This window comes from Nicotiana sylvestris, chromosome 6, assembly GCF_000393655.2.
Source record: "Nicotiana sylvestris chromosome 6, ASM39365v2, whole genome shotgun sequence".
In the NCBI taxonomy this organism is placed as follows: Eukaryota; Viridiplantae; Streptophyta; class Magnoliopsida; order Solanales; family Solanaceae; genus Nicotiana; species Nicotiana sylvestris.
In genome coordinates this window covers 53,274,242-53,289,035 of record NC_091062.1, presented here as the reverse complement: position 1 = coordinate 53,289,035, position 14,794 = coordinate 53,274,242, and the positions used below count along the sequence as shown (strand labels likewise).

The 14,794-nt window shown below is 38.3% G+C and overlaps 1 protein-coding gene across 1 annotated transcript; it reads left to right on the top strand.

The window, feature by feature from the left end:
• The first annotated feature begins 7,485 nt into the window (after positions 1 to 7,485).
• On the top strand, positions 7,486 to 12,764 carry LOC104233244 (pentatricopeptide repeat-containing protein At5g55840). The gene is made up of 5 exons (XM_009786609.2): positions 7,486 to 7,665; positions 7,756 to 11,294; positions 11,423 to 11,518; positions 11,728 to 11,799; positions 12,199 to 12,764. Exons 1-2 carry the CDS (start codon positions 7,575 to 7,577, stop codon positions 11,001 to 11,003), a joined length of 3,339 nt encoding a protein of 1,112 aa, XP_009784911.1. The 5' UTR covers positions 7,486 to 7,574; the 3' UTR covers positions 11,004 to 11,294; positions 11,423 to 11,518; positions 11,728 to 11,799; positions 12,199 to 12,764.
• The last annotated feature ends 2,030 nt before the right edge of the window (positions 12,765 to 14,794 follow it).

Genomic DNA, 14,794 nt, shown 5'->3' with positions numbered 1-14,794 from the left:
ATTTTGTTGAAATCAGGAGCCCACCTGGAGAACAAGGGAATACAATTCAAGTTTCAGCAATCAGGAGCCCACCTGGAGAACAAGGGAATACATTTCGAGTATCAGCAATCAAGAGCTCACCTGGAGAACAAGGGAATACAATTCAAGTTTCAGAGGTCAGGAGCCCCGCCTGAAGAACGGAATGGTGATTTATTTTTCGAAGTTGTTGTTGAAGTCTCGCCCGCCTGAAGAAAGGCATGGCGATTTATTTTTCGAAGTTGTTATTGAGGTCAGGAGCCCCGCCTGAAGAACGGAATGGCGATTTATTTTTCGAAGTTGTTGTTGAAGTCTCGCCCGCCTGAAGAAAGGCATGGCGCTTTATTTTCGAAGTTGTTGTTGAGGTCAGGAGCCCCGCCTGAAGAACGGAATGGCATTTTATTTTTCGAAGTTGTTGTTGAAGTCTCGCCCGCCTGAAGAAAGGCATGGCGCTTTATTTTCGAAGATGTTGTTGAGGTCAGGAGCCCCGCCTGAAGAACGGAATGGCGATTTATTTTCAAGTTTTAAAGTTGGGAGCCCGCCCATATAACAGAGGAATACATTGAAGTTTGAAGTCAGTAAAGCGGAGTGTTACAACAAAAACCCCCAGCAGAAATCAGAAGGAAGACCACAAGTCAAGTCAGAAGTAAAAGCAACATGAAAGGAAACAATAGTCAAAGGAAGACATTTAAAGGGTCAGCAGTCAGGAGCCCGCCTGAAGAACAGAATGGTCTTTAAGAAGTTATATTGAAGTCAGGAGCCCGCTTGGAGAATGGAGGTGTTATATTTTAAGAAGTAATTGTTGTTGAAGTCAGTAAAACAGCGGGAGACAACAAAATCCCCAGCAGAGGAAGGCAGTTCAAGATTCGAAGGAAAATAACGCGAAGCTCACAAGAAGGAAATAAACAGTTTGAGATCGGCGATCAAGGGAGAATACAAGTCAATTCAGAAGTAAAGGCAACATCAGAGGAAACACAAGGCAACAAGGCAACACCAGTCACATGACCAAGTTTGAGAATAAAATTTTGTAATGCATAGCTCATAGATTAGTATAACTTCTTTATCTTTAAGCAATGGTGTAATAAGGAGGTCGAAAAGCAGTAGCAACAGCATGCAGCCGCAGTAACAGCAAAAGGCAGTCCCATGGTAGTCCCAGCTACAAAAATTTCCTGAACTACATTAACATGATTCCCTTCTAGCCAGGGATATGTAGGAAACCTTTGAAGCAAAGGTTCGGTTAAATCTTTTTCAAAAAATGCTTCACACGGAGTACTCCAACGGGCAAAAATCGCTCATATCCGCTCACTTTATCTTTGCACGAAAACTCTTTGTGTTTTTGGACAAAGAGGGGCAGCTGTGAGCACGTGATTTTTGCTTCACGGAAATTACTCCAAAAGAAATCGAGAAATAAAGAAAGTTGCCTTCGGGTACAATTTTGAGAATTTGCGTGACATTTTTGGTAATTATTTTATCCGTAAATGTTTACCTTATTGTAGTTAATTGAAAAATACAAAAATACATGTTGCATGCATATTTAGGATTTAATTATGCATTTAGGAATTAATTAAACCATCATTTGGCTCTAAAAGGAAAATCACAAAAATATGCATTTTATTCTATTTGTTGTCATTGTGTGATTTTATTTTAAGGTTTTAATTTGTGTGTTAATTGTTGTAAGTGTTAATTAATATTTGTGTAGTTTTATTTTTGATTTTACAATTTAATTAGGAATTGTGTTTAAATTAGAAATTAAAGAAGGAAAAGAAAAAGAGTTCAAAAAATGAAGGAATTCAGATGTGGGCTTAAAATTGAGACCAAAAACCAGGCCCAAATCAACTCATTTGACCCAGTCCGGTTAGCTGGTCTCTCAGAGACGAAGGAAACGATGTCGTATTGGCACTTTCCATCTGGACCGTTGATCAAACAGATCTAACGGTCCAGTTCAGTTCTTTCATTAAACCAAACGACGTCGTATGGTTGTATTTGATCGGGACCGTTCATTGCTTTTGATATAACGGCTCCCAGGTTTTCCCTCATGACCCGACCCACTCCCGTCTGAGACCGACCCAATCCCCACTCAATCAAAACGGCACCGTTCCCTTAAGTGAAGAGATCCTGGCCATCAATCTCACCTGATCCAACGGCCAGGATCCATCCCTCCCCTTCGTATATAAGACCCCATCTCTCACCCCACGCCCCCATAGCCAAACGCCCCCCCCCCATCCTTCCTCACTTCGTCTCTCTCGTTTCAGAGACGGAACCTAGGTCAAACCCTAACCGCCATAGCTCCCATTCGCCTGAAACCCGGCGACAACTAAGCCGTCGGCCACCTCCTTAACACCATATATCCACCTTAACACCCTGGTTACGAATCCACTATTCCCTTGGCTCGAATCAATCCCCATCTTCTCGAATCTTCATTTGAATATTCGAGCCAAAACCCCATCTATGCCAAACCACCCCAAATTCATATCAGTTACTCCCCTGACCTCACTCGTAACCAAACCAAGCTTGGTTTGGTTCGAATCTAACCAGAAACCTTCAAGCCCCAAATCGACTGTATGAACCCTAGAAATCCAGAACCTTGGGGTCTGTCCAATTAAACGAAGGGTTGGGGTCTAATAGACCTTAATCAAGGTGTTCTCGGTTGAGAACACTTCGATTAAAGTTCGTTCGACTTCAAAGAGGTCAAGTCCGGTTCGAGACTGGGTCATTTTTGTTCTTAAGATTCAGAGGTATTTTTCCTTTCCTTCCTTCTGTTCATGTGTTCTATTTGTATCTCTTTGCATGTTTTAGTAGTTTGTGTGATTTTTCTACTTTTCTTTTAATTAATTCTGTTCATCTTCAGTAGACCTTTTATTTGGTCCAATTCTATCATTGCTTCTGTTTGTTGTAATTGTTATGTGTTATAATTTGTGTAATCGATTGAATAAGTGATGTCGATTAGTCCGGTAGGATTGAATATTAATTTAACATGATAGTAGTGTAATGTTGGTTTTGATTTCATGGTTCATGCTAGTCTGTTTCCCCTCCTACTTCGTTTCTATCCTAAATGTTGTGTTGAAACGAGCTTGTGGGTATATTCACTTCGTCACATTGTTTTTGCTTGATCATTTGAAATGTTCTGAATTGCTTGGTCAATCGAACTGCTTCATCACTTCTGCTATTTTGGTTGTCACCTAAACATGTTGTGTCATGCCCGGTCAATCGATAGCCTTAGCCTTTATTTTGTTGCTGTTTGATTCAAGTTTAAGCAATTAATGAATCGAATCCTACTATCTAGGGTCTGAAATGAATCTGACAACTTATTTGAATTCAGTATTGGTGATAATGTCAACTAGATAGTAGTGAGTCATAAGGCTGCATTCAGAACTTAGGAGCATTGGCTATAGCTGCAATTTCAGGGATTTTAGGAGGGTAATTTGGGAATTGAAAACAGGGAAGATGGGTGGTTTGAGTGTTCTGTCCACTAAGTATTAAAATACCATTAAACTAATGAATTGATTAGTATTAATGGGGAACAAAAGGGAATGGGGGCTGAAAATAAGGAAAAGTTTTCCTTAGTGGATTTTAAGTGGAAAATTTCAGATTTAGTGGGGAAAAGGGGGTCGGGCAGTAGGTTTGGAAGGAAGGCAGACTTGTATAAGAGGAGAGGATGAGGTCTATAAAAGTGGGGAACATTCTGAGAGGGGAATTGAAAGAGCTGGGAAAGTTGAAAAAATAGCTACTGTCTTTTTCATTGCCTGGTTTAGGATCTGAAATAGCTAGAACTTTCTCCCTTTTACTTCTGCTATATACTTGGGGAAGTATAAAACTGCTGGTTATTTGTTGTTGCGCTGCTGTTGCAACTTCTGAATGCTACTGCTATTGTTGGTTACTGCTGATACCTCATTTTTCTGCTTCCTTCTTTTATTTCTAGGTACATTTTTATTCTACCCGCTGTAAACCCTTCTGTGAAATGGAAATCTGAAGCATGTTGGCCATTTAACCTCATTAGAAGAGTTTAATTCTGTCTTTATTTCAAGTTTTAGTTTGAACATATTTGCGTTTGAATGTTGGTCAGTGACAATGCTTCTAGAGGTTGAGTTTGGTTTAAAATAGATATGGGATTCGATTCTGGTCGAATATTTTGTAATCTAAAACCAGCATTGTGTAAATGGACCTGGTCATAATGTTTAAACCTGTTTAAAAAGTCAGGACAGCATGTTTGCTTAGTTAGGTCAGTAATGGAGTTCTGCATATAATTTTGAGTAGTCATTTGTTTAATTAGATATTGAATGATCAAATATCACTAGATATGGTAGCTTCTGCGCAGGAGCAACGTGATTAATTGCGTTGTTGTGAAACTGAAATGGCTAAATTTCATTCCCTTTTGTTAATCGTTGAAATTGGAGTGTAATCCTGCTTTCATAATCAAACCATTATTATGTTTGATTCGTTTGGCTTTTAAGTTTAAATGGAAATCTGAAGTATGTTGAATTACGATCCTCCATTTCTGCTGCAATGGATTTGTCGTAATTTCGAAATTTGGTTGGTATATGTTTGTTTAAGTTATTTCGATGGCTATTCTCTTTTAAGGGTTTTAGATATAAACTAGTAATCATTTTAAGCCAGCAATAATCGGCGGATCTGTATTGTTCTCTTGGTACGTAAGAATTGAATAAATATAATTTGCCTCCTCTGTATTTATTTAAACATTTGCTAGTATTCATAATTTTGCTACAATATTATGTAGCTTCTATCTTTAGTTGGAAAAATAAGCTGTTTGAAAAAATATGAATTTCGTTAAATTGAATTTCCATTACCTCACTAATTGATAGGTTGCTTGGTTAGCATTTACTTTGGTTAGGTCGGTTGTTAATCTTAGAAAGATACAAAATTGGATTGGGATTAAAACAAACATGATCTATTGGTTCGAGCCATTTCGCATAGGCATTGGTAAAGCAATTAAGTCATAAAGCTAGCATATTTTTTCCATTTAGCAAAATAATCACTTATGAACATCCTTAGTTCGTTTTGGCTGAGTAAAACAACTCGAGGTGTGCCATGTTGAATAAAGTCCCAAAACTCATGGCCCTCATTTAATTAGTTTTAACTCTTTAGAAATTGATATTTGCCATTTTGTTAAATAATCTATGGCCCTCAGATAATTAATAATAACTCTTTTATAATTGGGATGCGCCGTGCCAAATAAAAATGACAAATGCGTGGCCCTCATATAATTATTTCTTTCAAAAAAAAAACTTAAAATTTGAGGCGTGCCACTTAGCTAATTTTCAGGGCCCTCGCAAAGTTAATAACGCGTTAGTTGCTTTAGGCACATTTAATATATTGTCGTGGTTGTGGACACGTTCGCGTGATATGATTACAGTTCTAAAGACAATTCGGAGTATGCGTTCGCGCAACTTTGAACAAATCTTCTCAATAAAAAATGGATTTTTGGAGGTTATTAAATTAAATTATCTCATATAGTCCAAGGTGCGCCGCTTACCATTTAATCATACAAAAAATGACAAATGTTCGTAGTTTGTTTTAAGCACGTGCAACTTCGGCCAAGTTCATTTTTTTTAATAAAAATGTTATTAATTTAATTATGTACACATACTCGTGACATGATTCCTTACATACAAAAAATAAAACGAATATATGTACGCGTGATTCGTTTCAAGACAATTCTATAATTACAAATAATCAAGCTAAAAGCGGTAATAAAAGTTAAAAATACGCAATAATTTTAAAATGTGTAACAAGTCAGATAATTAGGCCAAGTATAAATTGTTAAGCGACCGTGCTAGAACCACGGAATTCGGGAGTGCCTAACACCTTCTCCCGGATTAACAGAATTCCTTACTCGAATTTCTGGTTCGCGGACTGTTAAACAGAGTCATATTTTCCTCGATTCGGGATTAAAACCGGTGACTTGGGACACCATAAATCTCCCAAGTGGCGACTCTGAAATAAATAAATAAATCCTGTTTCGATTGTCCTTTAATTGGAAAAAACTCCCCCCCCCCCCGCGCCCCCTTGAGGCGGCACGGGCGAAAAAGGAGGTGTGACACTCATAAACCGTAAAAGTTCATTCTTAAAAGGACGATTCTCGTTATTGAGGCCGGATTCGCTCTCCCCAGCCCTATCGGTGTCAACTTCGCCCTTAGGAGTGTTGTTTTCGACCCTCGTTGTTTGATTCGGGGGAGCGCCGGGAGGAATTGGATCTCGTCTGTTCGCATTATTAGAAGCCCCCGATAGCGCCTACTTCAACTCCGTCATAACCTTATCTTGTTGCATGAGGTGGCCTATAATGATCGCATGTTGCTCTTACAAGACCCTTACCGCATCAACGACATGTTCCTCATCAGCATCAACGGGAGTTGTCTCCCCAACATGTCGAGGATATTGCCTGTCATGCACCGGTGTGGCGCCATTCCCCTCATTGTGGGTGTCGCTGATTGAGTCCTCGAAATGAGGCTGATCTCCTCGAATCTCGGGGTTGTGCGTGTTGTTAAAAGTGTTATCTGCCATTTCTTATGATTTTTTGTAAGACAAAATAATCAAAACATGTTAGTAAAAGGGCAAGAATCAATTTAATTGCACGACTGTCTAGGCCCCACGGTGGACGCCAAATTGTTTACCCGTAAAACGGTACAGCTGAATTTATACGTGATTTCTAGATAAGTGAATTAATTTAATCCTGAAATAATAAAATAATTGAAGAATTATGCAATACTTAGCCTTACGATGTAGACGAAATAGCAGAAACAGCAGTTCCGGGAATAGGGTTTTCGGGCACAACAACAATGAAATTAAAAAGCAAGGAAATAAGATTGTATTAAGCTTTGTATGGAATGTAGCATAAGTTTTCCAGAATATTCGTGTCCTTTACAACGATAACTGAGCGCACTATTTATAACTACGTCTAGGGAAGGAGGTTTTAGGATCGTACCCCTTTTTAATGTCAATTATGAGGGTCATTGATGAAGATGCAACGGTGAATACAAATGCTAAATTCCTTGTAGCGAACAATCGTATTTAATGCCATGAAATATTCTCTATTAAATACTACTGGGCGAAAAGTATTTATTATATTCTTATAAGCTTTATTCTTCCGGTGACAGACCGAACAGTTGCCTTCGGCCTTAGCCATCCCCCGTCTTGGGTTCTACGTGTCCCTCTTCTGGACAGCCACGTGTCATAGCATATTTTACCCTATACAGTAGTAATTGTAACGGAAGCAAATTGATAATTTAGCCGTGTTATAAAATTCTAAAATTTTCTGTCTGCAAAAATAACCAAAAATAAGGGCTGGGGTTTATGTTAAAGCCTAGTATCACAGCTGGGTTTTGACAAGTGTGTAATATTTACACTTGCGTCCTTGAAGTTTAGGAAATAGCACTCCGCCCACTTTTGGACATTTGTTTAGGAAATAAACACAGTTTTTGGCTGTTTCATTCCAATACAATTCATCAGCTGGCAGTGCCATTTTCCATTTGGCTTCCGCAGAATGTAACACAAAAACAGCACCGCTACACCAAAAGTCAAATACAAAATTAACCATTGATGCGATGCGTTCGCGGTTTAGAGCTTTCTCTCAAATGGGGTTCTCTAGAAAAGTTCGCACAGCAAATAATTATCCAGTGAACTCCCAAGCAGCAAGTACTTTTTCCCCCTCTCCCTTTTTTCACTTCTTCTTTTAATTTTCTTTTTCATGTATATGTTTTTAAGTTTATATATATGTGTGAACAGGTGAAAAAATGGAGAAGAGTATCTACACTATTCTAACCATGGACCGTTGGGACTCGCTCAATCATATGGGGTATAAAATGGCTTCACTGAGGCCAATTCATGGGAAGTTAGCTTTGAAATTTTTGAACTGGTTTATTAAGCAACCCGGTTTAGAATTCAGTCACATTATTCATATGTATGGTATAACTACCCACATACTCGTTAGAGCTAGAATGCATGACTATGTTAAGTCAATTTTGAGGCATTTATCTGACATAGGTGTTACGCCAAGTTCTGTTTTTGAGTCTCTTATGGATACATATCGTCTTTGTAGTTCGAACCCTTCTGTTTTTGATGTTTTAATTAGGGTTTATGTGAGAAAAGGTACACTTAATTATGCTCTTCAGATTTTCCATTTGATGAGTTCTCGAGCATTTAAACCATCGGTTTACACTTGTAATATGCTCTTAGCAGCGATGGGGAAGCAGCAGAATGCTGAGTGTGTATGGTCGTTTTTCAAAGAAATGATTGCTAAACATGTTTGCCCTAATGTTGGTACATTCAATATACTTTTACAAGTTCTTTGTGCCAAAGGAAAGGTCAAGAGAGCGAGTTATTTGCTTGCGAAGATGGTAGAGAGTGGTTATATCCCTGATGTGGTTACTTATAATACTTTGCTTAATTGGTATTGCAAAAAGGGCAGGTATAAAGAAGCTTTAGAATTGATCGATTGCATGAATTCTAAGGGTCTTGAGGCTGATGTTTGTACGTACAATATGTTTATAGATGACTTATGTAGGAATAATAGGAGTTCTAAAGGTTATTTACTATTGAGGAAGATGAGGAAGAGATTGATTGTTCCGAATCATATCACTTATAACACTCTTATTAACGGGTTTGTGAAAGAGGGTAAGATTGATGTTGCAATGAAGATTTTTCATGAGATGCTGACATTAAATCTTTCACCAAATTGTATAACTTTCAATGCTTTGATTGATGGGCATTGTCTAGCAGGCAATCTTAAAGAGGCTCAAGAAATGCTGAATGAAATGGAGCTAAGAGGTTTAACGCCCAATGAAGTTAGTTATGGGGCTCTCTTGAACGGTTTCTGCAAGCATGGCATATTAGATTCTGCAAGAAATATCCTCAAGAAGATGAAGTTTGATGGATTATCTCCTAATCATATTGCATATACAATGTTAATAGAAGGGATGTGCAAAATGGGGTCACTTGGAGAAGTTGTACCTTTACTTGAGGAAATGTTTGAGAGGGGTATATGTCTTGATGTTGTTGCATACTCGGTGCTTCTAAATGGATTTTGTAAAGCTGGAATGCTAAATACAGCAATGGAGATATTAAGTAAGATGTACAGGTTTGGTGTTTTTCCAAACGATGTGGTATACTCTACTTTGATCTACAACTTCTGTAAGCAGCAAGATCCCCTAAAAGCAATCAGAGTCTATGCAATGATGCAAAAATCAGGCCATAGTCCTAACACTTTCATATGCAACTCACTAATATCTTCTCTTTGTACTTGTGGAAGAGTAAGAGAGGCAGAGGATTTCATGCGTCACATGCATAAGATTGGTCTTGTTCCCAGTTCTATTGCTTTTACTTCTGTTATTGATTGCTACGGAAGTGTAGGTGAAGGGTTAAAAGCACTATCCTGGTTTGACGAAATGATTAACTTGGGTAGTCAGCCTAGCTTGTACACCTATGCAAGCTTACTAAAGGGAATATGCAGAGGAGGAAACCTTACAGAGGCACTTGGGTTTTTTGATAGACTCCGTGGAATTTGCTGTGCTACAGATGTTGTTGTCTACAACTCATTGCTGGCTGAGCTCTGTAAGTTAGGCCACTTGCACATGGCGTTAATCCTTATCGATGAGATGGTTCAGAATAACGTGCTCCCTGATAGTCATACATACACCAATCTCCTAGCTGGCTTGTGTGGGAAGGATAAGTTGGTTGCTGCAATTCTTCTGTTGGGAAGAGCATTAAATAGAGGAAACCCCTCTTCAAACCAGGTCATGTATACGTGCATCATTGATGGTCTTTTCAAGAGTGGCTTGCCTAAGGTTGCCCATTACTTCTATGATGAGATGACAAGGAGTGGACTTACCCCAGATACAGTGGCACTGAATGTGATGATGGATGGTTACACAAAACATGGTCAAATGGATAAGGTTAGCAGTTTCATTTCTACAATGAGACAGAGAAATCAAATGCCTTCCTTGGCTACATACAATATTCTATTACGAGGCTACTCGAGACAGAAAAACATATCTGAGTGCTCTAAGTTGTATCAGTCACTTAGAAAAAAAGGTTTTGCTCCAGATAAATTAACATGCCATTATGTGATTTGTGGACTCTGTGAGTCGAGCCTGCTGGATATTGGAGTTAAGTTTATGATAAAGATTATTGTGGGAGGAACAGTGGCAGATAAATTCACATTCAGCATGATTATCAGTAAATATAGTGAAAGGGGTGAGATGAAGAAGGCCCTTGATCTACTTACTTTAATGACTGCCGTTGGTGTTTCTCCTGATGGAGACACTTACAACTCAATATTTAAGGGACTGAAAAGAACATTGGACTTCGAAAATTCACGTCGTCTCTTGCATAAAATGTTCGAAGAGGGCTTCATCCCAATTGACAGACAATATAGTAATCTAATCACTAGTATGTGTAAAGTTGGAGATGTAAAAGGAGCATTCAAAGTAAAAGATGAAATGGAGTTGTTAGGTGTTAGTTCCCGTAATGTAGCTGAGGGTGCGATTATACGGGGGCTTGTGCATCGTGGGAAGATGGAGGAAGCAATGCTGGTACTTGAATGTATGCTTCGGGTGCATCTAATTCCAACTGTTGCCACGTTCACAACTGTTATGCATGGACTTTGCAAAAGTTCTAAGGTCTCTGAGGCCTTAAAATTGAAAGCGACAATGGATCTTCATGGTGCAAAGGCAGATGTTATTGTTTACAATGTCCTGATAACGGGCCTTTGTGCTGGTGGCTGTATTGATCATGCGTTTGATCTCTATGAGGAGCTGAAAGAGAGGAGTCTGTGTCCCAATGTTACAACTTTTACAGTTCTTGTCAATGCCGTCTGTTCTGCAAACGATCTTGCAAAGGGTGAAAGTCTTCTAAGTGATCTGCAAGAGAGAGGATTGGCAGGCGAATATTCAAGCACCGAAGCCTTATGTGAAAGATTGACAGTCGTGAGGGAGAAGCTAAATGCTTTAAGAAAGAAGAAAAAGAAAAGAAGCTAAGTATTGCTGTAGAAAGAACGAAAAGCTGATCAATTTAACACTGGGAACATTTATCTTGCTTGCTGGAGATAAGGTCTCCATGGCAGTCGGTCTCTAACTTAAACCAGCTTCAATAATTGAAATCAGGCTATCTGATACATCTGCAGCTTGAACTTTGGTCGCTTCTACCTTTTGAAGGCTATTTCTGCGTTTGATATCCTTTTAGATATCCGTCATACAAGGTGGTTATAAGAATTATTCTGCAGTTCACGAGGTGGTGTACTGTATACCGACACTGATCTGTCAGAATAGGTATTTGGCATTCCTTTGTTTATTCTGTTTTAATGCACTAGGGCTGTCTAGTGAGCTTCATCTGCAGTCTGTTCAATTAATTTGTTTCGGCTTATTGCTTGGCCTTTATGTTTGGATTACTTCTGCAGCTTATGTGCTCTAGCAAGATGTATAGAGTTGAAATCTTGCATAAATCACAGGGGAGCTTCAGCATTACTATAAAGAAGGCCAATTGTGAAACATAGGTAAAAGAGTGCTGCTTGAACTGTCCTAGTTGCTTTAGCATTAATGTCTAGAAGTATCTATCTGATGCTTTAACTTATTAGTTTCTTTTTCAAATTTCACAACCAGTACTGTCCATATGACAGCAAATTGCAATAGCATAGCTGAAACTTTTTCCATCTTTGAGACTAAGAGTTTGCCGAATATTCTTGTTATAATTTGGTCTATGCAGCTGCTGTTCTCCGACTCTCTGCTAAAGTTCGAACAAATCCTGCCTCCACCGACTTTCTGAAGTAGAGATAAGGTATCTTCAATTGTTGTTGATCATAATCCTATTCAATATGTTCTCCCCTTCTTGGTTATTTGAAGTCAGAGATCATTTGGGTGACTGTGGTCAGGTATTTGACAGTTCATTAACATGACATGCTCTACTGGTGACAAGCTTTTTCTTGTCGCTTGTTTCTCAACACCTCTGTCCAAAACATAATAAGAAAAAAAAGGCAGGTCATATGGAGATGATGTGTATGGATCATCAGGAAACCATTTATAGACTTAATTACCTTGGAGACTGCATTCTCCAGACTTTTTGAAGTCAGTTTCTAACAGATCTCCTTTTTAAGTTAGTCTTTTCTTAAACTACATTTTGTTTTGAGAACTGTGAGTTTCCACTGTTCTAACGGGTTGTCATTCTGTTTTCACCTAGGACTTGTTGAGTATCGGAGTATTGGATGCTGAGAAGTCATGATCTTAAAGGTCATGATATACGTTCATCAGCCCAGCTTGTTCTCGATTTGCTAGAAAATGAACTCAGTAGCAATGGCAGATGCACTTCTTCTCAGACAGCTTACTGAGACCTCATCATATCTGCGAATTCTCAACAAGGCAGCTCCTTGATATACGGTGTACCGCAACATCTTTAACATATGTAAACCTAATAATGAAGGCATGCAGCTGCATAAAGATGTGGGTCATCAACTTGCAGCCATATCTGAGGCAATAGGAGGAAGTCTGGCGGAGAGATAAAATGTGAAATGCCCATTTGGTTTAGCTTATTTTCTTTATGCAGCAGACGATTGTCTTTGTTCCCTTGGCAGATAGAAAATGTAGGCCAAATACATAGATGGCCCCCTAAACTTGTCCCGATATTCTACCTGGCCACCTAAACTTGGCTATGACCATTTGAACACTTTAACTATACCAAAACTGTCTCATTTTGACACACTTTGCTTACATGTTATTGTGCATGATTCGCAACTCATGCGAGCGTGACATGCGATATATTATTGTTCAAAAGAGGGGGGATAAACAAAAAAATATTAGTTTTTCTCTTTCTCGTTGTCCGAGTATCCGGCTAGCTCTCAGCTATCTATGCCTCTCTTCTTCATGTTGTCAGCATACTTCTTTTATCTTCCCGGTTTTGGGCCTCGCAATTCTCAAACTAGAGGTGTTTACCGGACAATTGAATTGATTAACTAATTTATCTAGTTTATTGATCGATAGGATTAATATTGCTCATAAGAATTTGTCGAGTTCTTACTCGCCTATTCAAGTTAACTTAATGTCCATATGTCTATGGAATTAGAACTAACAAGAATGCCTTTATAAATTCTGTATATCAACCAAGTAAGATAATTAGGTATATGTTTATCCTAACCGCGAATCCATTCCCCGATACTTAGGTTCAAGAACTTGCTCTGCTCAATCCTATATGCAATCTAGAATACTCACTTTTGAGTTCAATTCTAGTTCATAAATAGTATTCAATTGGTGATCAAGTAACCAAATAATTATGTGCGGGATTGAATAAATAAACTAATACGATAAATCAAGAAATCAAAATCAATATTCGAATAACAATAATTATGAAAGAACCACAACCCTAAAACATGAAGTTTAGCTCCACATAGACATGGTAGCTAAACAACAAATCATCCAAAAAAACATAAATTACTAAGCTTGGGGGAAGAAAAGATAAAATCTGGCCTCCACGACGGGTCCTTGCTCTCCCTTGGTTGAATTCCCTTAAAAAGTGTGTTTAAGGACTATATATATGTGTAGGAAAAGTCCTAGACGATTTTAACCAAATCCAAAAACAAGGAAAAGTTGGCCTCTGAAATATATTGGGCGCGCCGCACTGTTTATGGCACTAAGTTTGGGTGCTATGGTAAGCGCGGGCACTGAGTATGGCACTGAAATTCGGTGCTACGGTAGGTGCTGGGCACTAACTATGGCACTGAACCATTATTTCTCCATTCTTCTTCCAATCACTCCTACACAAATGCACTCTAAGTATCACTATTATTACATTAAAATTTGAGGCAATTATCATCATATTATATGTACTTTTATCCAATTATCACTGGGAAAATGTAACCCATTTATAGTCGATTATATGTAACCCATGAAAATACGTTATATTTTCATTGTTAGACTATCGTTACATGTTTAATCTACCCTCACATGCCTTATTTGTAATTGTTAACATTTGTTCCACCTTTTGCTTGTTAATTGCTCTTATATGCTTTAGTTGAAGGTATTGTCTTCCTTATGGTCCGTTACTTCTTTAATTGTTGAATTGTTTACTTGAAGTTGTTGTTTTCATGGAATAGCTTCTTGTTGAGTATTGATGTTGAAGTTGTAAAAGTCGTGATCACATTAAGGCAAAGTTGTTAATTATTGAAATACAGTTCTTGTTGAGCTATTCACTTTCAGTTTGCTATTGTTGGGACTCTTGTACACATTGTGGTTGAGTCATGGGCTATTTGTTGTGGAAATATTGGTGTTGTTGATTCTTTTGGCGAGTTTTGGCATATGAGCACTTGTGGTGCGAGTTGTGATTATGTTGTGATATTGATGCGCATGCGGCGGTATAAGGATAAGGGTTAATGTGCATGCAGCGGCATAAGGTGGGATTTATGTACATTTTCCTAGTAAGGGAATTACTTGAAGCCACACAGCGACATAAGGTAGGCTAAAGTTCGTGTAGCTATTTCGGAAAAACTGTATTCAAAACTATCTAAATGTAATGCTCACACACGATATAAGGAAAGATTGTGATTGTGATTGTGAAATGAGATTACGAGACGGTACCTTGGTTGTGATTCTTGCTGTCATCTCTCATTTACCTCACTTGTATTTGTCCGCATTGTTTTCTTGATGTTCTTAATATGTGTTTCTTCCTTGTTGCATTTATTGCTTTAAATTCAGTTGTAGTCGATCTTGTTGTATTTTTTTATTGCCCATTTTTCTCATTTCTATTCTTATATCGTATTAAACTTGTTCAACTTCTTTTTCTTATC

Bases quoted from the DNA above. Each gene is read 5' to 3' on its own strand.
- LOC104233244 (XM_009786609.2), top strand. From the start codon at position 7,575: ATGCGTTCGCGGTTTAGAGCTTTCTCTCAAATGGGGTTCTCTAGAAAA. The intron at 7,666-7,755 runs GTACTTTTTCCC...ATGTGTGAACAG, and splicing joins AGTGAACTCCCAAGCAGCAA to GTGAAAAAATGGAGAAGAGT.